The 27,805-nt window shown below is 39.7% G+C and overlaps 1 protein-coding gene across 1 annotated transcript in view; it reads right to left on the reverse strand.

Annotated features, from left to right (window-relative positions):
• The window catches only part of LOC143878919 (uncharacterized), a 40,356-nt gene extending 36,038 nt beyond the window's left edge, over positions 1-4,318 (reverse strand). Inside the window, exons 1-3 of the mRNA XM_077381135.1 lie at positions 2,596-4,318; positions 2,192-2,445; positions 1,699-1,912 (exon numbers count right to left, since the gene is read on the reverse strand). Of these exons, the coding sequence (XP_077237250.1) occupies positions 1,699-1,912; positions 2,192-2,445; positions 2,596-4,318 (2,191 nt within the window). The remainder of the gene's footprint in view (positions 1-1,698; positions 1,913-2,191; positions 2,446-2,595) is intronic.
• Between the last annotated feature and the right edge of the window lie 23,487 nt (positions 4,319-27,805).

Consider the following 27,805-nt stretch of genomic DNA (forward strand, 5'->3'; position numbering starts at 1 on the left):
TGACAAAAGGGGGAGAAGGTTTGAAATTGATTATCTATTCAAATTTACTATATGCACCACATGCTTATAACTTGTATCATTTATATGTGTGCATATATTGAGGGGGAGTTCTAGTATTCACTTGCCTACTATGTCACTCCACACACACCTCATAATCAATTTTGTTTGTCATCATCCAAAAGGGGGAGATTGTAAGCCCAAGGGTCTATTCTTCAATCTTGTTTTGATGATTCTAAACATAATTGATTGTGTTTTTTGAATACTAATCAATTTGCTTTGAAGTGTTGTGTTTAAGATATGATTGATCATTAAAGAAACCAACACTCAACTTGGTCATGCTTGAAGATGTACCAAACAAGAGTCAAAGGAGCTAAGTGGAGCTCACCTCATCTCTCAAGCAAGCATACACAAAATGGAAGATCAAGTGAAGACCAAGACTAAAGAGAAGTCGAAAGCTACATAGGTATCATTGTACATCCTGTCTCTTTAGATTTCCAAGTCAAGGCAAAGTGTTTTCAAAATGTTTTTCAAAGAACACTTAAAGAACTTTAACGGGTTAGTGAATGATTATGTGGTGGACCAACATGTTGGGACCCTCATAAACATTCTATAATTATCATAAGGAGTTGAGTTCCAAAAGCCAAAAATCAAACAAGAAATAAAATCTCAAAATATAAAGATTTTTAGGCTTCTCGGAACTCCGAGATTTTTCTCAGAGCTCCGAGCTCGGAACTCCGAGATTTTTCTCGGAGCTCCGAGCTCGGAACTCCGAGAGTTCCCTCGGAACTCCGAGAAAATTTCTCGGAACTCCGAGAAATGGTCCAGTAGAAATTTTATTTCTTCTGGCCGTTGTCTCGGAACTCCGAGAATATTTCTCGGAACTCCGAGAATGATTCTCGGAACTCCGAGAACCTTGCGACAGCTCAAAAAAGAGCCGTTGGGTTTTGATTTAAAAGTTGATTTTTGTTATCTACACCCCCAAACGGTCATATTTTGAGGAGAGACTATTTATACAACATCTAGAGGATTATTTCCTCTCTCTTGATTTTTGAAAAACCCTCTTAAGCACTCAAGCTAACTTGCAACCCTTTCAAGCTTAAGATTTTTGGTTTTTCCCAAACTTGCCTTTCACTTGTGAACCTATTGAGTTTGGATATTTTAGAGCTATCACTTGCAAATCTTTGTTGAAGAGCAATCAAGGAACTACAAAGGGCATCAAGCTTTCAAGAAGAAGCCAAGCTATCAATCTTTCATATCTTGTATAGGTGGCTAGGGCATTCCGTTTTTAATTCCCTAGAGAGCAACCGCTTAGAACTCGGCGGAGAAGGAGAGTCTTTGTAAAGGTGTAAGGGCATCCTTGTTTAATACCCCTTGGAATTGTAACCGCCTCGGAGCCGGGCATCGTAGAGGTCTCCAATAGTGGAATCCCTCAAGTGCGACCTTGAGTAGAGTGGAGTAGGCCGTTGGCCGAACCACTATATATCGGTGTGTCATTTCTCACTCTTGCATTTCCATTATTGTTTGGTTTCGCATTTCATTTTGTTTTTTCAATTATATTTGCACTAACCAAATATTTAATTAAGTGAAGAAAATTCCAATTAGGGTTCATAGGTAATTTTCAAAAGGCTTAATTTTGAGTTAAAATCAATTCACCCCCCCTCTTGATTATTTCAGAAACTTTAGACTCTTTTGGAGGACCATGACCATACTGAAGAACTAAATGAGGAATGACCTGAGAGGTCCAGTTATCAAGGAGTACGTCAGCTGGGGTAATTCGGCCCTTAGGGTTCAGGATGCGCGAATCTTCTCCGATCACGGCAATGACCGGTGCCTCAACCTCGAAGAGGGAGTCTAGAAGCTGCGGCTCTAAGTTCTCAGCCCAATCGGATTCCTGTTTTTCAACTGTTGTAATCTACCAATAGAAGTACTCATCTGGCAATTCATCAGTGAAGAAAATTTCAAAGCCTGGCAGCTCTTTCCCAGACTCATCAAACCACGGCTCGGGGAAACCATAGAACAGGCGATCAGCTCCTTCTTTCCTATAATTACCGTTCATCATCAGACTGAACGGTCCCATAGGCAACTCTAGGCCCCAACGACGCAGCTCTGCCCACTTCAGCATGTACTGCTTCCTTTCCCTGATCTCTTTTCGGGTGGGTTCATATCCTAACCCAAATAGATTGTTCGTAACCTTCAGCTCCGGCCACTCAGTTAAACCTTGCAGATTTCTCCCTAGACCAGTTCCAGGAATATACCCATATTTGTGCATTATTCGTGCTACCTGCGCATTTGCACTGGACATAAACAGAATTTCTTCGCTCATAGCTTCTTCCATAGTAATGGTCGAAACTTCAAGCGAAAACCCAGTCAGACTGACATCTATGGTACTTGAACCGATCTGCCCTTGGGAAATCTGTCCAACCTCTGGTTCTGGATCCCCTCTAACTGTGATAATTCTGTTATTCTTGATGAACTTAAGCTTCTGATGGACAGTGGAAGGAACCACTCCGACTTTGTGAAGCCAAGGTCGGCCGAGAAGGAGAAAGAAGGAGGTCTTGATATCTAGAACTTGGAATTCTACGTCAAACATTTCACCTCCAATCTCAATTTCGGTGACTAGAGTTCTGATGACGTCTCTCCTGGTCCCATCGTAAGCCAGTATCCCCTGCTCTGACGGAATATAGTCATTTGGCCCAAACCCCAAGGCAGTAGCGATGCTCAGAGGACATACATAGAGAGCTGACCCGTTGTCAACCAAAACCTCCGGTACTTTCTTCTTATTGCACACGATGGTAATTCTGAGAGATTTTGTATGATTCTTACCTTCTGGAGTCAGATCTTCATCAGAAAAAGACACGGTCATAGCTGATCTGGCCATAGATACGAGTCCAACCAGCTCATCAGGGGTTATATCAACGGACACCTGTGCCGTATTCAATTCACGAAGTATGACTTGACGGTGCTTAGGAGATGACATTAGCAGACCCCAGATGGAAACATTAGCCTGAGTCTTCCTAAGCTGTTTGAACAGAATGTCTTCGTCTTCTTCAGGACTCAACCTCTGATTCTGGTCTTCAACGGCTCTGGCAATCTCAGCGGGATTCTCTGCTCTCACCTCATGAGGCTTAAAGACACGTCCACCACGGGTAACATGGCGAACCTCATCACAGGGATCGTTCAATAGTAGCAAGTCTTCATCCTCAAGCTTAAGGACATATGGGACTTCGCTTTTCTCTTCCTCCCCCTCGAATCTGAGGACATAAGGACATTCGGAAGATTCCCCAACCTCTTGAGTAGAGGATAAGACATAAGGCTTTTCGCATTCAACTTCCTCATCATCGGATTCCCATCTCAAGATATACGGATTATCAGAAATAACGGCACATATACGAGAATGATCCAGGACAACTGCTTCAGTAAGAATAGCATAGACATTCGGAGGAGGCATAGCATCCGTTGGCAATGGATTCCTGGTGACATTAGGAAGAGCTTCCACCGCGATTTCTTTTGCCTCAATCTTATTCTGGATCTTATGCTTTAGTGCCATGCATCTGTCAGTCAAATGCCCAACACTCTGGTGATATTCGCAGTACTGATCTTTTCTCCAATATTTCGGGAGAGGATTTGGGGCTTCCCAGGGTTCTAGCAGAGTGATCTTCTTGTCCCTCAACAACTTTTTGAGAGCTATAGATAGGGAATATGGTAAAGGAGTGAATTGTCTGGGCTCATTCCTCTCCGGACGACCTCCTTCGGGACCTTCTCTCCTAACTGGACGAGCAGTATTCACATTGTTAACTTCCTTCGGAGGCGCCATAGACCTTTTTCCCTCTCTAACATCTGAGGTGGAGGTCCTAGCTCTCAAGCCGCCCTTGGCCAGTATGTCCTCGATTCTCGTCCCGGTCTTGATCAGGTGATCAAAGTCATTGAAGTACTGGATTGACATATGAGGAAAGTAAAAAGGGCAAAGATTCTTGACAGCAATCTTGATAAGATCTTCATCCGGTAACTTGTTGGTCATTTGCGCTGCCTTTCTCCTCCATCGCCGAATGAAGGAAGTAAATATCTCATTGGGTCCTTGCTTCAGCGATTTTAGGTCCCTTTTTGTCACGTCAATCCCCTCTTCCATGGAGAATTGCTGGACAAATTTGTTAGCTACACCTTCAAGGGTCCTGATTTCTTCTGGCTTCAGATGCAGAAACCACTTCTTGGCTGTCCCAGTCAAGGTTCTAGGGAACACCAAAGCAATCTGCTCTGGGGATAAATTGTGCTGCTGCAACAGAGGAAGGACCGACTTGAGATGGCTGCGAGGGCACCCCATTCCGTCGTATTTGTCAAAGTCTGGCATTTTGAACTTGGGCGGAAGTACAACCCCTGGAGCTATCATGAATTCAGACATATCCAACTTTTTGGGACCTTGGCCCTTCATGGTTTCCATATCCCGGGTCAGCTTCTCAATTTGGTCAGCCAATCCTTTTGCTCTATCAGGATTTCCCAGGATAGGAAGACAGTTTTCTTCTGCGTACTGGTCCTCATCAAAGTCTTCAAATTCAGGCAATACAGCTGGCCTGGGAGAAACAAGAGGGACGGAAGGTAAAAATTGAGGCTGCTGATGGGCAGGCTCTTTAGAGGTAGAAAGACGGTCATTTTTCAAGAGGGCTATATCATCCTTCATGGCACTCAGCTGAAGAAGAATAGCCTTCATCATTTCATTTGTATCAGGACTGCTGTTTCCGGTCTCTTCCATTGATTCAGATGCGAATTGAATTGGTGAAAGTATTTCTGGAAGACCAAGGAGAAGCGGCGCAGGAGAAGTAAAGGATTCTGGGGAAGAAGAATGTCTACTCCGCCTGGAATCTGAAGACTGACGGGACCAGGCTGATTTTGAATTGACTTTCTTGGGAGCAATGGTTGCTATCTTTCAAAATCAAAGGAAGTTAACAAACTAGATTAAATGATTGACAAATGAAATCAGGCAGCTTCCACAAATAGAGAGAAAAGAAAATAAACACACTTTGCATTGATTATATCAAGACAAGTTACAACGACAGCGATTGGCAACGTAAAAATTGATGAAACTTTGAATCGCCAACTGTTTATAACATGTATCAAGTAAAACTCTTTTCTTTATATTTTCATCTATAATGAGACCGGGATTACAATCTTTGACTTTGATTATGCTCAAGTAAAACAAATGAAGACAGTAAAGAAATGATAATCTCATGCCGAAAATCCTCATGGCTCACCAATCCGAGCTTTTCGGTTTGCAGGCCCTCTAGATATTCCTCCCTTCCGAAGTTTAGACGCGAAAGTAGATCTCCTCTCCGTGATTTTGTATAGAAAGATGATTTTTCTAAACCCATAAGATAGACAAATGAGTATGGGTAGGTGCTGGTGATAATTTGTGGACAGGATTGACTCACCCAATGAAATTGGTCTTCCCCTACATTCTGCAGCCAATGGTGCCACTCATTAAGCTGGGGTTGCTTAATCTTTGTCTTCCAAGAATGAAAACTCTTAAGAGTGTACTCAATGCTGTTTTGTGGCTGAAGAATAGTGAGTTTCTCACATAGCCACACATATAACAGCTTAGCACATCCGAAAAAATTATCATGCACCTTTTTACTAGCAATAAGGTCTAAGCCATAAAAGGTTTCGGCTAGCATTGTAGGGATAGGATTTCTCCCCTCATTTATCTGATCTACTATCGTCAACAAAGTGAAAGGGGCGGCACTAGAGTTTCTGCGAAGGACATGACGTGTAAAGACAGCAAAGACTAGGGCATTACGTCGACATTCCTGAAAATGGGAGTCAGTAAAATCGTTTTTGAAAAACAACTCAATTAGGGTCTGAAATTGCACATTTTTCTCTGTTAAGCAATGCAGAGTTTTCACAATCTTATTTTCGAATAATCTGCAAAAAAGATCATGAGGGGAGTCTATGCTCGAAGGTCGAATCCAAAGTCCCCCAGGAGGAAGCTCTAACAAGGCACACCAATCTTCAAATATAGGACAAAGTTCAAAAGACCCAAATCGAAAGACATGGAAAATAGGGTCCCAAAACCAGCAGCTGCTTGAAGAAACCTCCAATCTATTCCGCGACTATTCAGATGGGTAAATGAGCCGATGAAATGCTCAGCCACACTCCTTTCTTCACATCTTAACGGAAAAGATTTAACAGTCTCCGCTATCCATTTATCTAACAAATTATTCGCCATGATCAGACCTAACATTCAAATAGGACAAAGATCAGGAAGGAATAGGAATAACTGTGTGCAGACAAATGACAAGGCTAACTCGGCAATCAATTATATGAAAAGGATACCGTCCGAGACAATGAATTTTCATCAAAGATGAGGGGTAAACAATAGATCAGAAAAATAGACCACGGCCATAAGATGACAGAAGTAGGTCATAAACCGGATCTAAATCTGGTGCTGAATACCAATAACTTTACGATCAAGAGGATCAGAATGGTAGACCATGGCCATAGGGACAGCGATAAGCTATCGGCTATATCTCGAGGCGAAACAGGTATACAAACAAACATATATCCTAATGAATAATAGATATACAAATTGAATCTATGACACAACAAAAGACTAGATATACAATCAGAGGGTAACGAATAAATTGTGACCACAAGAGCGACACGTACATGCCACTAACCTAGTGAGACTAAAAGGATGTAAATACAATTGATCAAACTAGAAGTTCTCACTAAAAATGGGTTCTAAGCTAAATTAAGGCTATACATGGGAATCGAGACAAGGAAAACTGACTCTAAAGAATAGCAGTCATGCTTAAAAATATTTTACGAAAAATTCAGCAGCATAACGGCTAGACAAGAGAGTTCAGATAAGGTAAACTCATGGTTTAACTAACTCTAAGAAATGGCGGTCATGCTCGAAATGCTCTGGACAAAATCTGGCAGCATAACGGCACTAGACAAGAAAGTAAGGTGAACTCAGGATTTTCCTAACTCTAAGAAATAACGGTCATGCTCAAAATGTTCTGGATAAAATCCGACAGCATAACGGCTATACAAAGGATTCCCACAGCTCAACCAAAGGGTATGTAAATGGAAAGAATAGTAGTACAAGACTTTCAGTAAGAATGCTACTACTCATCTGACAGTAATAAGATAAGCTCACAATCGGTAAACGAAACGTGGTCACAAGAGAAAGATAATCTAATGAATGACTGACTGCAGATGGGAATGTATGACAACGGAGCAACTCCTATAATCAACAGATCAAAGGACAAATCATGGCCAAGGTAATGGCGATCAAAAGCTACTAACTAGATCTAGATCTGAGTAAGGAATGGGTACCACCGATTGAAATAAATAAGGAACTCTAACTAAGAGGAGAACCCTAATATACATAATCAATATATAGGTATGTACACATATACATATATCCTAACCAGGGGCACCAGCCCTAAACTTAATCTAGCGGAGTCAAGGAAGTCTCGACTCAAGACAGACTGATTAGTGTACTAGGACCGTGCTGTAGCCATGTAAAATGAGCTACCCTAGTCTACAAATGGGACAAAGCTCCTAACTCTAAGCTTTACATGTGTAAGCAACACATGTTCGACCCTTATATGAATGCAATATACTTATATAAACACGGGTACTTCCTAGTTGAGTTTCACTAAGTCAGTAAGTATATACATAATATATATAAAACAAAGTAGGGCTCCGGACTCAATCTATCGGGTACTATGCGTATGAACCATACTTAATATGTATAACACAAGTACATCCCATGTTATACATATTATGCTTCATTGCTCATCGGCTGCTGTAGACAAAAGTACGCCCAAAGTCTACGACTGCAGCACCGGCGCATAGCTTGAAAATAGATCCACCAGTCCCGCCAGGGTAAAGACCTCCCAGTCTGGTACGCACTATATCTATTTTCGTGGAGCCAGTGATAGTGAAAAACAATGAAAGAAATAAATAATGAAGAATATGGCAACATTTGATGTGCAGTGTGTGAATCCCTTGTTTTATTTACGCACCTACTTGGTGCCCCTGGATTTCTAACGATAAAGTTCCCATTTAACTTGGTTTTGACCCAAATTTCTTCAAAATTAATTAAAATGGCATTTTTACAGAGTTAGGCAATGTTTCAACAAATTCCCCAGCAGAGTCGCCATCCTGTGGAACCCGATCCGAGAGAGGCGGGGGGACGGGTCCCCACGAAAGTCTCTAGATCATCCACGTGAAGGAGAGCTCCACCAAGGAACTCTTGAAAGAGTGCCCCTCACAGCATGAGTGGCGATGTAAAGTGAGATACCTCTCGATTCGGGGACTAGCCCGGATTCGAGGCATACCTTAAACAAAGAAAGAGTCGACATCCAAGGAAGTAGGCCCTGGATCCCATGCTGTGCTCTGTCGCAACAGATAACCAGAGATACAAAAGGTCCGTGCCTGATGACGAATGGGGAAGGGGTTAGGCGCCCCCAATTCACTCAAGTGCAAGCACCTGGTCTCTTATGCCATTTATTATTAACTTTGAAGAGTTTTGGGCGAAAATCATGTTAAATGGGAACGAATATCCCTGAGATAATTTCTAGCTAATCATGCATGTCTCGGAGATGAATAAGAAGCACACACAAAAGAAATGAAAGACATGTCACCTAAGAATAGCTAGGTTATGAGTGTCATGCCTAATTGGTGTCTAAGTTCTGATGGGAAAACACATGCATGCTAAAGCTAAAGGTATAGGGTCTGTACATGAAAGTAAGAAAACACAGCAAAACATACAATATGACAAACCCTAGACTCTAATGCGATACTTGACTCGGACCAAGATAGCCATCCATCCTGACTGCACTACGTATCCCGGCCTCGGAAAGAATCAGAGTCAACGTAGTTCAGCGACCTATGCTAAACTACAATGCCTAACCCTCTAGGATCGCTATCCTAGACTCGATCAACTAGACCTGACTACTTTTTTAAAGCTTCTTGCCCCATTACTTAAGTTCAAGTGAATGGTAATTTTTAGGACTCCCTATATGCCCTGACTAATGGAAATGGACCCTACACCCTATGTGTGACTAGGCTGTGCGTCCTAAGGAAAACCATGGGCTATCTAAGTGCGTTCTAGTCTAGCCATCGGCTCGACTAAGTGTCTAACCGACCACGACTCGAGGCCTCCTAACTCTGAGGACACTCACACGACAAGACTCAGCATATCAACACAAACAAGACAGACTCCTAACTCTATGGGAAGATCTTTTAAAAATGGCTTGCAAGGTTATTTTGAAGAATTTTTGTATTTTTAGAAGGTTTGAAAGGTTTTGAAGTTGTGAAAGTTGTGACTGAACTCAGGATGCCAGCTGCAAGCCTGAGCTGCCAACGTACCCCTCAGCTAGGGATCAAGTCATCCGTAGTTCGGACCAGATTTTCCTAACTACTCCTAATGACTCGAGATTTTTGAGATTTTTTGGTTTTCAGACGTTTTTAATGTTTTTTACTCAAGAGGATAGAATCTTACCATCATAAGGGTAGGACAGACTCCTGATATCCCGCAAAGGTTGGACAGCATCGTATGCTTTGCGGGAGAATTGGACAGAATCACGACTCTGCAAGGGTTGGACAGCATCCTATACCTTGCAGGAGCGGATAAAAATCACATGACTTGATGAGAGGATGGACAGAATCCTAACCCCTATGATGATAGGACAGACTCCTGAAAGACTGAAGAACTGACTCCTATGCTGAAGACTGACTCTGAAAGATGGAAGGACAGACTCCTAAACTCTCTATGACAGACTCTAAAAAGGAAGAAATCCCTTAACCTGCGAAAATTATAAGGCAGGAAGGGAAAGGGTTGGCTCAAGAAGCATTCCATCATAGCCTGAACTCGAGAGGAAAATTCCCTAGAATGAATAAACAAATTGAGCACAGGTGCTAATCTCAAACCTTAATGAAGGTTTTCAAACAGGAAGAAATCCCTAAGGCTAGTGAACAAGGCCTAATCATTAGCCTGGAATCATGAAAGTAACAAAGGAGAAGAAACAATAGGGGTTCCCAGTAAGGGCCAGAATCGAAGGCAGCTTCCCAAGGAAATCAAATGTAGAGGCCTAATCTTAGTGTAAGCGCAAGGGTCTACTCTCCTATCTTGTTTTGATGATTCTAAACATAATTGATTGTGTTATTTAATACTAATCAATTTGCCTTAAAGTGTTGTGTTTAAGATATGATTGATTACTGAAGAAACCAACACACTATATGGTCATGCTTGAAGACGTACCAACACAAGGTTCAAAAGAGCTAAGTGGAGCTCACATCATCTCTCAAGCAAGCATACAAAAGATGGAAGATCAATTGAGGACCAAGACTAAAGAGAAGTTGAAGGTTGCATAGGTATCATTGTACATCCTTTCTCTTTAGATTTCCAAGACAAGGCAAAGTGTTTTTTAAGAGTTTTTCAAACACACTTAAGAACTTAAAATAGATTAGTGAATGGTTATGTGGTGGACCAACATGTTGGGACCCTCATAATATTCCAAAATTATAATAGGGTTTGAGTTCCAAAAGCCAAAAATCTAACAAGCAATAAAAACACAAAATCTGCTGATTTTTAGGCTTCTCGGAGCTCCGAGCTCGGAACTCCGAGAAATGGTCCAGTAGCTTCTGGCCATTTTCTCGGAACTCCGAGAAATGGTCCAGTAGAAAAATTTCATCTTCTGGCCGTTCTCTCGGAACTCCGAGAATATTTCTCGGAAGTCCGAGAATTTCTCGGAAGTCCGAGAATTTCTCGGAGCTCCGAGAACCTCGCGACAGACCAAAATATAGCCGTTGGGATTTGAATTAATTTGTGGTTTTTGTTATCAACACCCCCAAACGGTCATATTTTGTCAAATGCTATATATACAACATCAAGAGGATTATTTTCCTCTCTCTTGAACAATTGAAAAACTTCCTTAAGCATTCAAGAAAACTTGCAACCCATTTGAGCTTTGGATTTTGTTTTTCTCCCCAAACTTGCCTTGCACTTGCAAATCTATTGAGTTGGGATTTAGAGCTTTCACTTGCAACCACTATTGAAGAGCAATCAAGGGACTACAAAGAGCATCAAGCTTTCAAGAAGAAGCCAAGCTATTTCTCTTCTATTCTTGTAAAGGTGGCTAGGGCATCCTATTGTAATACCCTAGAGAGCAATCGCTTAGAACTCAGCGAAGAAGGAGAGTCGGTGTAAAGGTGTAAAGGCATCCTTATTTAATATTCCTTGGAAGTGTAATCGCCTCGGAGCCGGGCATCGTGGAGGTCTCGCATAGTGGAAAACCTTAAGGACGATCTTAAGAAGAGTGGACTAGGGCTTTGCCCGAACCACTATATATCGGTGTGTTCTTTCCTCTTCTTGCACTTTCATTCTTGTCATTTGGTTTGGTATTTCATTTCTTTCTAATCTTACTTGATCTAACCAAAAATCTAATCTAGAGAAGAAAATTCAAATTAGGGTCACTAATTAAATTTGCAAAAGGCCTAATTTAGTGTTAAAATCAATTCACCCCCCTCTTGTTTATTTCAATTGGTATCAGAGCCTCGTCTCTAATTTTTAAAATCCTAACCGGTCTAGAGTAAAGATTCTAAAAATGGCAAATCATCCTCAACACCATGAAGGTTACTCAAACACTAGGCCACCCTACTTTGATGGAACAAACTATGGATTTTGGAAAACCAAAATGAAAATCTTTTTAACCCAAGATTACCAAATGTGGAGAGCAATTAATAATGAATATATATTACCCACTAGAAATCTAAATGATTGGACCGAAGCCGAACAACAAGCCTCAAACTACAACGCCAAAGTCATGAATTCCCTAATTTGTGCTTTGTCTCCCGGATAATTCAATAGAGTGTCAAATTTGAATTCGGCTAAGGAAATTTGGGACACCTTAGAAGTCACCCATGAGGGAACCAACCAAGTCAAAGAATCTAAAATGAAGCACTTATTTAGGCAATATGACACCCGATGAAACTATTGCCGACATGTACACAAGATTCACGAACCTTGTAAATGGATTAAGGGGACTTAGAAAGCAATTTTCAAATAGAGATTTAGTGACCAAAATCCTTAGATCCCTGCCTTTGTCATGGGAATCCAAAACCTCCGCAATCACCGAAGCCAAGGACATGAATACATTGAACCTAGATGAACTAATAGGGTCCTTGATAACCCATGAAATAATTTTCAAAACAAAAGCAACAGAAATTGAAACTAAAATTGAAAAAGGAAAAGGAGTTGCTTTTGCTTGTAATGTAGGTGACAATGAAGATGCAAAGGAAGACATGGAAGATGAAGTTGCCCTCTTAACAAGAAGGATCAAATTCTTGCAAAGGAACATGGGAGGCATGAAAAATAGAAGGACCAATCCTCCATTCAAGAAGAAAGAAGAGCTCGGTGATGGATCGTCTCAACCCCGATGCTATGGATGCAAGAAGCTTGGACACATTCGCCCGGATTGTCCACTCAACAATGAGCCTTCTTCAAACAACCGTTTCAAGAGAAGAGAAGGCAAGAAAGGAATGACCGCCACATGGGATGAGGAAATTGAAAGTGAAAGCGAACAAAACGATGGAGAAGATTGCTTGATTGCAAGAAACGTTTGCTTCATGGCCTCAACAAACGACAATCAAGAGGTAAATACTTTAAATAATGTCATTGTTTTAAAAGAAGTTCTAGATTCCTTGCAAAATGCACATGATGAACTTAAGATTGAATTTGATAAAAATGCATCACTTGAAAATTCTCTCTCTAACATGACAAAAGAATTTGGTTGGTTAAAGAAAGACCATGAATTTTTAGAGCATGAAAATGAAAAATACAAAGTTGAAATTCATGATTTAAATGCTTTTATCAAAATCTTAAATGAAAATCGTCAAGAAATTTCTATTGAAAACAACAAGCTAAAGCATGAAAATAGTAAACTATCTTTTGAATATGAAGAACTAAAGAAACTATTTGAAAATTTTGAACATAGTTCATTGAAATTGGATAGGCTTGTTAACATTCAAAGAATGCCACATAATAAAAGTGGACTTGGACACAAATGGAATACTACAATATCCAACTATAAAAACAAACTTGTAAAGGCTTCTTCTAGTAGTACCAAAACTTACTTTTATTGTGGTTTAGAAGGTCATTATAAAGTTGCTTGCATGCATGCTAAACAAGATAAAATCAAATTGAACTCTAAAGTGAAAATAAATGAACATAGCAAGATTAGAAAGATTTGGGTACCTAAAGGATCTCACTTGCCTATTCATATGTAGGTATGCCTTAAAAGCCATAACAAGGAGAACACATGGTACCTTGATAGTGGATGCTCTAGACATATGACCGGAGACCTCACTCAATTTGCATCCCTATCACTCAAGGATGGTGGAGATGTTACCTCTGGAGATGACAAGAAAGGAAAAGTCAAAGGAGAAGGCACCATAGGTAACTCTACCTCTCCCATACATGATGTGCTTTATGTTGATGGCTTATCCCATAATCTTATTAGCATTAGTCAATTATGTGATAATGGTTTTGAAATAGTCTTCAACCCCAACAAATGTATTGTTAAAAATAAGATAGATGGAGAAGTGAAATTCATAGGTTCTAGAGACAATAACATTTACACTATTGGACTAGATGATCTTAGACTCCCAAATGTGACTTGTCTTAATGCCATTAGTGAAGATTCTTGGTTGTGGCATAGGAGGTTGGGTCATGCCGGAATAGATCTCATTTCGACCCTCTCCTCAAAAGAAATTGTTAGAGGATTGCCTAAGTTCAAATACACCAAAGATCACATTTGTAGAACTTGTCAATTAGGAAAACAATTAAAAAGCTCATTTGCCCCTAAAAATATGATTTCAACCACCTACCCCTTGCAACTACTTCATATGGACCTTTTTGGACCAATGAAGACAAGTAGCTTAGGTGGAAAGAGGTACGTGTTTGTCATCGTGGATGACTACTCACGATTTACATGGGTCATATTTTTAGCACATAAAGATGAAACCTATGAAAATTTCCTTAAATTGTGTAATCAAATACAAAATGAAAAAGGTATTGCCATATCTTACATTAGAAGTGACCTTGGAACGGAATTTGAAAATGTACATTTTGACACTTATTGTAATGAACATGGCATCAAACACAATTTTTCGGCACTTAGGACACCTCAACAAAATGGGGTTGTAAAAAGAAAGAACCGAACCCTCCAAGAAATGGCTAGAACTATGTTGCATGAAAATGATCTCCCTAGATACTTTTGAGCAGAGGCGGTTAGCACCGCTTGCCATATCATAAATAGGGTATATATAAGGCCAATTTCTAAGAAAACACCTTATGAGCTTTGAAAAAACTTGAAACCAAATATAAGCTATTTTAGAGTGTTTGGTTGTAAATGCTTCATCTTGAACATTAAAGATAATTTACACAAATTTGATAAGAAGTCGGATGATGGCATATTCTTAGGGTATTCTTCACATAGCAAGGCATATAGAGTATTTAATAGAAGAACTCTAGTTGTAGAAGAATCCATGCATGTGACATTTGATGAGAGAGAGCCAACACCTCAAGAAATGCCACATGATGAGGATGAACCTATTGAACATCTATTACCTAAGACAAATGTTCCTTCCCATGCATCTACAAGTAATACATTGCCTAGTAAGGAAGTAGAGAATGTAGATAATGACTCATTCCCTAGGGATAGGAGAATATTGGTAGATCATCCTGAATCCCAAATCTTAGGTGATGCCACATCGCCGGTAAGAACTAGATCATACTATCGTAGTGTGAGCAATAACTTGGCGTTCCTATCCGAATTAGAGCCTAAGTCCATAAAGGAAGCCGAAAAGGATGAATATTGGTTGATGGCTATGCAAGAAGAGTTAAGTCAATTCGAAAGGAACAAGGTGTGAAGGCTAGTACCTAGACCTAGTGATCATCCAGTCATTGGCACGGATGGGTGTATAGAAACAAATTGGATGAAAATAGAATTATCACTAGAAATAAAGCTAGGCTTGTAGCCCAAGGATACAATCAGGAGGAAGGAATAGACTATGATGAGACATTTGCTCATGTTGCCCGTATGGAAGCTATTAGGATACTCTTGGCATATGCATCTCATAAAGGATTTAAACTATATCAAATGGATGTCAAAAGTACCTTCCTAAATGGCTATATCCAAGAAGAAGTGTATGTTGAGCAACCTCTAGGTTTTGAGGACTACAAACATCCAAATCATGTCTTCAGGCTTGATAAAGCTTTATATGGATTAAAGCAGGCTCCTAGAGCTTGGTATGAGAGGCTTTGCACTTTCCTGGTGGAAAAAGAATTTGAGATGGGAAAGGTGGATAAAACTTTATTTTTCAAAAGAGAAAATCAAGATATCCTCCTTGTACAAATCTATGTAGATGACATCATCTGTGGCTCAACTAATCACAAAATGTGTGATGAATTTGCAACTCTAATGAAAAATGAATTTGAAATGAGCATGATGGGTGAGTTAACCTACTTCTTAGGACTCCAAATTAAAGAATACCAAAATGGGATATTTATAAATCAAGAAAAATATACAATGGAGTTACTAAAGAAGTATGGCATGGATAGCAGTAAGACATCAAGAATTCCCATGAGTACAACTGCTAAGCTACAAAATGATGAATTTGGCAAATCTATAGATCAAAAGATGTATAGGGGTATGATAGGTAGCTTACTCTATTTGACAACCAGCAGACCAGACATTATGTTTACTGTCTGTCTCTGTGCTCCATTTCAATCGGATCCAAAAGAGTCTCACCTATCGGCAGTCAAGAAGATCTTCAAGTACTTAAGAGGAACCGAAAGTCTGGGACTATGGTATGAAAGATCAACTCCTTCACTCTCATTGGATATTCAGATGCAGACTTTGCTGGATGTAGAGTGGATAGGAAAAGCACTAGTGGGACTTGTCAATTCTTGGGAAAATCACTTGTTTCATGGTTTAGCAAGAAACAAAATTCAGTAGCTCTGTCCACAACAAAAGCAGAATATGTGGCAGCTGGAGCTTGCTGTGCACAAGTCCTATGGATGAAAAGCACATTGATGGACTATGCAATTAAAATGGAAAATATTCTCATCCAATGTGACAATACTAGTGCTATAAGTTTGACAAAAAAACCCCATACAACACTCTAGAACAAAACATATTGAGATTAGGCACCACTTCATTAGAGATCACTCACAAAAAGAGGATATTTGCTTAAAATATATCAACACTGAGGATCGCGGATATCTTTACAAAACCCCTTAGTGATAATAGAATTTGCTATATCCGAAGTGCCTTAAACATTTGGAGTGCGGATCAAGTCAAAGAAATTGCCAAATAAATACTTTGTGCTTTTCACCAGCTTATCTATATAGTATTTATATATATCATCTTTGTTTGGTAGAATCTGCATGAATGAGATGTCAAATATTAATCTTAAAAATTACTCAATTGGTACTCTTAGCCTTCCTAGTTCTCTAAGATGGAGAGGTACCTTCACTTTAATTAAAAATACCTAACAATTTGACATTTGTCAACATCTCGATCATGAACAGGTCTATGTGCATTACTTGGCTAAATATTTTTTATACCATAAGCATTGATTTAGGGGGAGTACCTAACTCAATCTTCATTTACTCCTCAATTGCTTTACATTTTAGTTCACCCTTTCTGTCGATGACAAAAGGGGGAGAAGTTTGAAATTGATTATCTATTCAATTGACTATATGCACCATATGTTTTTAATTGTTATAATTTATCCATGTGCATATATTGAGGGGGAGTTCCAGCATTCACTTGCCTACTATGTCACTCCACACACACCTCATAATCAATTTTGTTTGTCATCATCAAAAAGGGGGTGATTGTAAGCCCAAGGGTCTACTCTCCTATCTTGTTTTGATGATTCTAAACATAATTGATTGTGTTATTGAATACTAATCAATTTGCCTTAAAGTGTTGTGTTTAAGATAGGATTGATTCCTGAAGAAACCAACACACTATATGGTCATGCTTGAAGATGTACCAACACAAGGTTCAAAAGAGCTAAGTGGAGCTCACATCATCTCTCAAGCAAGCATACAAAAGATGGAAGATCAATTGAAGACCAAGACTAAAGAGAAGTTGAAGGTTGCATAGGTATCATTGTACATCATTTCTCTTTAGATTTCCAAGACAAGGCAAAGTGTTTTTTAAAAGAATTTTTCAAACACACTTAAGAACTTAAAATAAATTAGTGAATGGTTATGTGGTGGACCAACATGTTGGGACCCTCATAAACATTCCAAAATTATCATAGGGTTTGAGTTCCAAAAGCCAAAAATCAAACAAACAATAAAAACACAAAATCTGCTGATTTTTAGGCTTCTCGGAACTCTGAGATTTTTCTCGGAGCTTCGAGCTCGGAACTCCGAGAGTTCCCTCGGAACTCCGAGAAATGGTCCAGTAGCTTCTGGCCATTTTCTCGGAACTCCAAGAAATGGTCCAGTAGAAAAATTCCATCTTCTGGTCGTTCTCTCGGAACTCCGAGAATATTTCTCGGAGCTCCGAGAATTTCTCGGAGCTCCGAGAACCTCGCGACAGACCAAAATATAGCCGTTGGGATTTGAATTAATTTGTGGTTTTTGTTATCAACACCCCCAAACGGTCATATTTTGTCAAATGCTATATATACAACATCAAGAGGATTATTTTCCTCTCTCTTGAACAATTGAAAAACTTTCTTAAGCATTCAAGAAAACTTGCAACCCATTTGAGCTTTGGATTTTATTTTTCTCCCCAAACTTGCCATGCACTTGCAAATCTATTGAGTTGGGATTTAGAGCTTTCACTTGCAACCACTATTGAAGAGCAATCAAGGGACTACAAAGAGCATCAAGCTTTCAAGAAGAAGCCAAGCTATTTCTCTTCTATTCTTGTAAAGGTGGCTAGGGCATCCTATTGTAATACCCTAGAGAGCAATAGCTTAGAACTCGCCGAAGAAGGAGAGTCGGTGTAAAGGTGTAAGGGCATCCTTATTTAATATTCCTTGGAAGTGTAATCACCTCGGAGCCGGGCATCGTGGAGGTCTCGCATAGTGGAAAACCTTAAGGACAATCTTAAGAAGAGTGGAATAGGGCTTTGCCCGAACCACTATATATCGGTGTGTTCTTTCCTCTTCTTGCACTTTCATTCTTGTCATTTGGTTTGGTATTTCATTTGTTTCTAATCTTACTTGATCTAACCAAAAATCTAATCTAGAGAAGAAAATTCAAATTAGGGTCACTAATTAAATATTCAAAAGGCCTAATTTAGTGTTAAAATCAATTCACCCCCCCTCCTGTTTATTTCACATAGATCTCATTGGTTCAAACACATACATCCACAATCAAAGAGTACCGGGAAATTTGAGGAGTAATTACCCATCTTCAAGCCCATACTCACATTAGCGACTAAAGCTATTTAAATGAAAATTGCGAGCAAGGAATGAATCCTGTCCTCAAGTCATAAGAATGCACGTAAGGAATTTCGGGATCCGAAAAAATGAAACCAAAAAGGAAGTCATAACTTTGGCAATTCTTATGATTTTAGCGGTGAAGCATTGAACAAACCCAAATGTTTGAACCACCATTTTACACACAGATACAAGGAGAAATAGGCCCACATATAAATTTCAGTCTTAGCAATAGATATCTGACATGAAAGATCAATAAAATCAACTCTCTGATCAAGTGAAAAGTATTGCAATATGGGTACCTTGGACCGAGATTATCACTTCTAAGACATATTTCATGGCAAATATTGGACTAATACCGAAATTATCACCATTTTTTTCCTTTTGAAATGGGAACCTATAACCACCCAGAATTAAACGAAACCCATTTAAAAGAGAATCTACTCATTCCTGCTCAATTTGTTCCGATGTTGGCTGAATAAAGACCGGAATTAAGAACAAGCAAATCAAACCCAACAATCAAAACCTCCTGCAATTAATTCAAAGTAATTTGAAATACATGGGTTTTTTAAGAAATCAAGTAAACCAGGCAATTGATTCATTCCCAACTTATAAGTGAAGCATCTCAAAAGAGAGTTGCACACAGGAAGTAAGAAAAGATAAATTCAAAGGGCACTTACAGAGGAAGAGGGAAAGCAATCTGAGTATTTCTTCCTTCAATCTTCTTCTTCTTCTCCCCGCAAATCCTCGAACCAGCGGCTTGCTTTTCTTCTCGAACAAAGATGGATTTGAAGAAATGGGTTTAATGGAAGATGGGTTCTGTGGAGGATTAAAGAGGACTTAATGGGGACTTGAGAAAGGGGTTTGAGCTAGATTTGAAGTGGGATTGATGATTTATGGTGGGTTTAGATGTGTTTTGAACTGGGTTTTTGGGTTCAAAGGAAGAGGTTCAAAGAGGTGGAAGTTGAAAATGGGAGGAGATTGCCGGAAGTAATGGTGGATGGCCGGCACCGGCGAGATTGCCGGAGAAGGAGACCCAAATCCCCTCTACAATTTCTTCCCTCATCTCTCTGTTTCTTTCTCTCTCTGTATTTTCCTCCACTTTCTTTTCTTTTCTTTTCTTTTCTTTTTAATTTTACTGAATAACCCAAAATCTGAGAAGAAGGTGCGGTGGTGGATTGGAAAAGGGGTATGAAGGTGGAGGTTGGAGATTCGGCTAAGGAAATGGTGAGGATGGGCGATGGTGGTTGGGCGATGGCCGTTGGGTTTTTAAGAGCAAGCTTATGGGAAACGATGTGGGTGTGATGGGGGAGATGGAGTAGAGAAGATGAAGTTGGAGATGGACAGAGGAGGTGGTGGTGGGTGAATTGGCCGGAGTTGGGAGAGGAGGCGGGAGGTTTTTTTTAAAAAAAAAAGGGTTTCACAGATGTGGGTTTTAAAATGGGTTTTGGGTATAGATGGGGGTAGAGAGGGGTTTGGAGGTGAAAATAGAGGGGATAGAATGGGGGGAGATGGTGGCTCGGATTCCGATGGGTTGCTAGCCGGAGATGGGTTTGGCCTCGCCGGATTCCGGCTGGCGGTGGTGGTGAAGAGGGTGAAGATGGGGGAGGTGATGGAGAAAATGGAGGAAGAAGAGGTGGAGAAAATGGGGGTTCGAGAGAGGATGGCTGAGGGGGTTTAATGGAGGTGGAGAATGGTCGGAGTTGCAGAGGTGGCTGCTAGGAAGGTGGTGGTAGTTGATGGGTTTGAGTGATAAAGAAAAGGGAAAATGATGGAGGTAGGTGGTTCGGGCGAAAATGAAGAGGAAGGTGGAGATGGCCGGCCGGAGATGCTTGGGCTGGCCGGTGGGAAGGTGGTGGCTGGCGGCTCCTTCTTCTCCCTCTCTTTGCTTCTTGATTTTTCTTGCAAAAAAAAATGAGCCTCCCCTCTTTCACGCAAGAGCTCTCTTGGTTTTATACTTAGGGTTAAATCCCTAAGTCTGATCCTAACCATCTATGTGGCATCTTCTTTCCTTGGCTGTTCTCAACCATTGATCCCCTCTTTTACTAATTCCACCTGCTTTTATTTTTTTATTTTTTTAATGCCCTGGATTATCTCAGCCCTACATCTCACCCTTCTTATCCAATGGCCCATGATCATTGCTTGTAGGGAAAGTAATGCCCACCTTATTAAATGTCCCAAGGATAAGGCGATTTTACCCTATTGCCATTATGCCCTATTTGATTTTCTTTTCATCAATGAGCACCTTCACTTGATTGTTTTACCCCCCTCTTCTGCAATAAAGAGAGATAACATCAACACTACCCTGCTTTGATAGCTGCACTAACCTGTTCCGATTTTTTTTTACACTGATTGACCAGCGGGCCGACATGGGCACCCTCTAGCCTCCATAACGCACCCTCATTTTGTATCAAACGAGGGAAATGATATGAGCACAGCCAGTTTTGATAATGGCACACACTCGGCTTGCCTTATTTTTCATTTTTCGCCCGATTGCCATGAAATTTTACAGGGGTATCTTTGAGAATACTAACGACCACCTGTGGAATTTGTACCCAGGAATACGCACAATAAGATGCCCAAAACCCGAGCCTTCTTCTCATTTTGGGCCCAGTCCCTCAGGAATTTTTGAGATTAATTTTGAAATATTTTGGGACTCAGAATTTGGGAATTCTATTGGAATTTTGAAGTTCTTATTCAATTTTGGGGACTTTAGGGTCCCGTCAAAATGGGGTGTCTACACCCATCAAATGGGCGGTCCAGATTATCCTACGGGAATAATTTTTAGAGAACAATTTATCTATAGTAGGGCCCCACCCAATTGGATAATTTGGATCATCTCATGGACGGTCAGGATTATCAATTGTCACCCATAAAATGTACGGTTTGGATCCATCTAGGGGATCGCCATTGTTGGGACAATGTGGACCATCAACGGGAGGTTCGGATCATCTTGCGGAATTGGATAAAGGGAGCGCCGCTAAACTTACATTTTTTTAGACGTGAGATCATCCTATGGAAACTAATTAGAGGGGCAATTATATGAACTGTTTGAAGAGGGCATGTGTGAGGTGGATGGTAATATGGTCATTTACAAAGTTATGGGCGCTCATTGTTGGGAAGGTTCTGTTGACGTGAATCCATGATCATATAAAAAATTTTGATTACACATGGGGCTCACTAGTGGAGGCAAATACCAATTAAACATTGGTATATTGCATGTGTGCTGAGAGCATCATGAAATCACGTGAAGAGCTGCTATTTCTATTCTTATGTCCAATCTTGGGACAGCACATAGTAAAGTATAATTGGAAATTTTAATAAAAGAATTAAGCTAGTGTGAATTAGCTTTGGACTATTTCCAATTCCATCAACTTCATATGGCGTGTTGCCATTCTAACATGGTTCGAATGGTGGGAAACTGGGAGTTCTCAAAGTTGTCGAGAGATTTGCTTTTAATTGGTAACTTTGCAAAGTTATTAAACATTGTTATCCTCACTTTCTCTCTAAGCAAAAATGGCAACAACTTCACTTTATAGGTAACTTTGAAAACCACCACTACTCTCTTTGGAAACATGCTTCATCTTCCTCTCTCTTCATTTTATTTAAGGCAAGCAGCTCACTTGTGGTAATCTTGACTCAACTGACGTTTCTCTGTCCTTTATAGAAAAAAAGAAAGAACAAAAGATACCAATTTGGGTTGTCTCGGGATTTTTGGGTAACAGGCATGTTGTTTTTTTTATTGGTCTCTAATTCAATCAACTTTTATTTCTTTCTCTTTCACCATATATAAGATCAGCAAGGAAGGATTGATAATACAGGGAAGAGGACATTCTAGGGAGCTTTGGAAAATAGCAAGCAAGTGAGAGTCGTCCAAATTAGCTTCTAAATTTAAAAAGAAAAAAAAAGGGGCAACAAAACCCTATATTAGGTCATGTGATATTTTGGAAAGATGGATTCTCTTATCCTTATTTTGGGCAACTCAATATCACCCCAAGGATAAAAAAGGAAAAAGAAAGAAGGGACGTCCATTTATTTTTTGTTTTTTTTGGGTGGGATCTTTCTCCAAATTCTACTACCCCATTCTCTCTCTCTCTCTCTCTCTCTCTCTCTCTCTCTCTCTCCTCTTGAATCCTCTCATAAGTGCAACCTTCTCTATTATTTGGTGACTAAAGGAAAAAAGAGATTCACTCATTCTCTCTTGGTGCTGTTATCTCTTCATTGTGCCGAGTCAGCCATCTTTCTGCGGGTCGTCGCACATAGCTTCAGTCCACAACTTCATCAAAGGGGTTTTCTAAAGCATATAAAAGAGTGCGACAAAGCGTATACCTCGGATTTACGCACTCTAGAGACAAGGAGCGCGATCAACGGTAAGTTCCTCCATTTTTATAATATCAAAAGTAGAATAGCATGCTTAGGGCCGTTTCTTCTTTGTTTTCTTCATGATTTTCGTAAAAGCTACCATGCATGATCTAATATGATTTTGGTGGGTCAGTTTATTTGATTATCAATTTTGGTAAAAAAATGAATCGTTATATGAGAAAATTGGGTGTTTAACCGATTGGGATATCTAGTGACTTTTGAATCGTTTTACAAAGTGAGTATTTTAAAACCAAGGGTTTTTTGCGAAGCAATGTTTTCTGAGTCTTAATGAGGTTAAAAGAACACCAAAAATCTAAAAATTTTGGTAGATTTTATTGTTTTGATGGCTCAAAAATTCGTTTAAATAACACCCGGAAATAGGATTTTGATGGTTCTAACAATCGTTCATATAACAAAATATTTCAAAATTGATTGAAATTTGGTCGTCAGAATATTTTTAATGTTTGAATATCATATAAAAATTTTCAAAAGATTTGGAGTTTATTTATTATTTTTACTAGAATTGTTTTGGTAAAATCACTGATTTTCATGTATATGAAGAACATATCATTAAACAAACTCTTTAAAAGATGAAATTTGGTAGCAAGATGAATTTACCAATCAAAATCATATTGTGAATTTCTCAGGAATTGTGGCCATATTTTAATATTTGTTATTGATTTTTTATTGCTCTGACCAAAACATAAATATATCTGTTAAACATAGAAACTTATCGAAATAATGTCTGAAAGTTTTCTCATAATTTTATATGTGTCCGAGAATGGTCTAGTAAACGTTTGGTTGGATTTGGAATTAATTTGCTATATTTGTAGTGAAATGTCATCAATTTGACCCGAAAGTGGAAAATCAATTAAAAATCGAATTTCAATCTTTAAAATCATGAAAAATTCAAGCAGAATATTTTTTTCAAGAAAACATCACATCTTAAAGTTTCTGGAATAGATAACTTAATTAGCTATAGGCTTCTTTGTAAAATCATTAATCTGATCCAATTGTGATAAATTCATTTAAAAATCCAAATTAATTCAAAGCACCTTGAAAATTTTCAGAGAACTCTAACTTTTCATCATGTATTCAATCCCGAGTATTAGATTTCCTTTGTAAAATAACATGCTAGGATAACTTAGATGCCAAGATCGTAACCATAATCGTATACTTATTGCGATCGATCCAGCATAATTGGAGTGCGTAAATTATAGTATGTTATTGGCTCCGAGGTCCACTGTCCACAGAAATCCTGAGAAATATGCCAGGCAATAAGATACTATAACTTAAGTGCTAAATTATACAAGGGTTGAGAGCACGATTCCCTTCCATGGTTGTGATTCGAGGCCGAAACTTGCGAACCATAGAGCCTTTGGTATTCCTTAGAGGTTTAGGAATCGAAAATCCTTGAAATAAAAAATCATCAAGTTCAACAATTTGAACTAGCTCACTCCATGTCTTTGGAACCATTGGATTACGGCTTCCCATTGTACGAACCTTTAGGGCCCCCTTAGGAACACTTACGTCATGTCGTGTCCTAGGTTTTAGGGAGTCCTAGAGTTAGGAGTCCAGCCTCATCACGGCCGTTTGCTACTGATAGCAACCGTGCCATAGATCTAGTTACACTAGTTACCCTCTTTTCTCATGGGACAAGCCTAGTTACCTAGGATGTAGGTTCACCTGCATTAGTCTAAGGGGTGTCTTGCACTTAGATAGGACCATATAGCATCTTAGATGAAGTCCTAGGATAATAAAATCTTCAACTTGAACTAAATAATTTCTCTTAAACTGTTAAAACAGTAAATCCAGTCTAGATCGGTGTCCTAGATGAATTAGGCATAAGTAGCTTAGTTCAGGTGCACCGAACTACGATCGACTCTGATTCCAGTGAGGCTGGGATACGTAGGCAACTTGGATACTTGAGTGGCATACCAAGCCCGAGTTGGCTCCACACATAAGTGGTGGGGTTTTTTACATTAATCCTTAAATTAAAAATAATTAAATCATTTAGGACTTTCCATGAAATTAGAATTTTAGGAGAACTTTCACTTAGATTGAATTCAAACAAATTAAGAAAATCAAGATACATATTTAGGAATTACACTGAAATTAGATCTTAGGATGCATGTCATGTAGTTCGCACATTAATACAGAGTTAAATAAGCCATTTAAAAGAAATTCAAAAGAGTTAACTTTTGGAATTGAAGACCGATTATCGGGCAAGAATGGTGCATGTGGTGGTAACTCCCCATACCTTCCATTCTCGTAACCAGGTAACGAGTCTAGATTTCTGATCAATTATGGGTCCTAGATCCCTCATCTAGGTGGCGACTTTGTCACTCTCTTTTGCGTGGAATTCAGATTGCCTTAGTGATCCCAAGTTCACGGAAAAGATAAATTAAATCACACCTTGCTAGGCTCGGCGGCTTATCCCTGCCCTTATGGGTACTGGGTTGCACGTTTGTTTGCACCCTATGGCTTGGTTGCTGCCTGCTTGGTTGGGTAATTAAAATCAATAATAAAAAGCACACATCATTCGCGTGGGTACGAGAGACCAAGAGAGAGCGTGGCGGCTCGCACCCCACCTCTCTCACGGGATCGGGTCCCACAGTCATGACCTGGTGCATCTGTGTTAGAGAAGCATTACACTCTTAGCCTAGTACCTTTATGGAGCGTAAACGGATCTGTTTGTTCACGTACTGATACGCAGGACATTGGTACAGTATATCGAACACGGATTTGCGTTAAGGGAGCCCTTGGCCTTACCCCTAGATTACCCCACACATGCATATAGTACGAACATGCATGCAACACGTGTGTGAGCCTAGATTAGGATATCCTACCCCCTTTGTATCTAGATTAGGCCGTGATCCATCTTCCAATGGCTACGATCGGGTTTAGGTACACAAACAAAGTCATGAGTCGAGATCCCCTCTCCACTGCGCTAGATTAGGATTTGGATGTGATGCCTTCAGGTAACACTTGATAAGATGTAAGAAGATTAAAGTTTTTCCTTTGAGATTATGATATAAATCCCATCTTTCCCAAGATCTTATAGGACTAGTCTCTTCTTGACCTATCCAAGCAATTTTGTGCAATCTCTTCTAATCTTTTGATCATGTGTCCATTGTCTTTCTCTTATGAGATTCAATCATGTCTTCATTCCTTCTCTTAATTGGCAGGAACATAGTCTCAATCCTTTGATTATGCAATCCTAATGATCTGACTTGATCCTGATGATCTAATCATACTCGTATCCTTGGTCTCTTCCTACTCTAGGGGTAACCTTTTTCAATATTACTTTGCTAAGCCCCTCGGAGTTCATTCTCATGATCCTTAAACTAGGGGCATTCCCTTGCGCACTTGTATCATCATTGTTATGTCTCGGCCATTTAGAATTCATCCTATTATCCCCATTACATGTTTATTTCATAATCATTTTCAGTCATTGAGAAGAAACACTCATTGTATGTCAAGCTCATATACCATTTTCATTATTTCCATGTCAGGACTGTTCACCACTGAAAATCCAGGAAAGTTCTTTGGATATGAAACTATTCGCAGTTAATAAGGAAGCTAATTCCCCATTTTCTTTGGAAGCGTCTCTGATCCCCTCTTTCCATCCTCATGGCAGACTCTGTGAAAAATTCACAGCTCTCTTACATCATGGAAGCCTTGACCCTACTTGTCCAACAGATGAAGGAACTGAAGGAAGAAAATCGATCCTTCGAAGTTCAACCGACTGAGAAATTTAGTCCAACCATTGTTGCTTCTAATGGCAAAGGTCTTACCTTCCCCTTGGCGAATGAGTGTTCTTGGAATCCAATGGTTATGGGTTCTGAAGAACTAATTGTGAATCTCTCTAGACAAATCGTTGTGCTAACAGAAGAAGCTCATCAAATGAAGCAACAAATGCAAACCTGTTATTGTCAGTCCTAAAATTCTGAACATTTAACTAATAAAAATAACAAAGTCCAGAAGGTTGTTGCCCGGAACTTTATCTTTTGGAATCATCAGAATCCTGTTGGGCCATTAATTCTTGAATATGATTAAAAGCAACTGTCTGAGGCTCCAAGAAGAGAGTTCACTGACTTGTCGATCTAGCGATCTGATGATCTTAAATGGTTGCTGAAGGAAAGAATGATAACACTGTTGGGACCAGAGCATATTCCTAATCCTCTTCCCAGGTCCTTCCAAATGAAAAAATTTTGTTATTACCATTTACGTTCTGGTCATGCTACTGACAAATGCTTCAATTTGAAACATGACATACAAGGCCTTATAGACCTGAAGCTCCTTGACCCTCAGAATCTTTTATCCAGCTGCGGAATCCCATTCCTTCCTGATGACTACCAACCATGGTTTGAGCCAGTTGAGGATATGAAGAGGAAATCTTACAATAATCACGACCAGCAATGCACTTTGATGGGTCAGAATATATAGAGCCTGATCACCACAGGTCAAGAAATCAAAGAGGCCACAGCATATGGGGCTTATAACAGGGGCAATTTTGCTTCAAAAGATATCAAAAAGTCTCAACCAGCCGAGATTAGTAGTCTTTCCCGTTCCAAGCCTCAGCCTCCAAAACCTCAGAATCCCATTGTCGTGGATTATGACCAACCCGTGGCTGCGCCACAACAGAAGCCCGTGAGAGAGTTCACTCCCCTCCCTCTTCCAACATCTGAAGTGTTAAAAGAATGTATTGCCTCAAGCTGTATCACCCTACCTCCCATTAAACCTCCTCCCAATCCATCGCCTCAAAATTGGAGAACTCAGGACCACTGTGATTACCACCGGAGTCCGGGCCACATCACTGATCGATGCATAGCTTTGAAGTATGTAATTCAAAAGCTGATTGATAATGTAGTGTTGGTATTTCAACAGAGGACCAATACTGTCAATAATCTTGTGTCGACTCACGCAGTACCACCACCAGGAAATCTCAATGCTTAGACAACACAGG

Source organism: Tasmannia lanceolata, unplaced genomic scaffold (assembly GCF_043159265.1).
Source record: "Tasmannia lanceolata isolate RefF3 unplaced genomic scaffold, GAP_Taslan_0.1 ptg000006l, whole genome shotgun sequence".
Classification (NCBI taxonomy): Eukaryota; Viridiplantae; Streptophyta; class Magnoliopsida; order Canellales; family Winteraceae; genus Tasmannia; species Tasmannia lanceolata.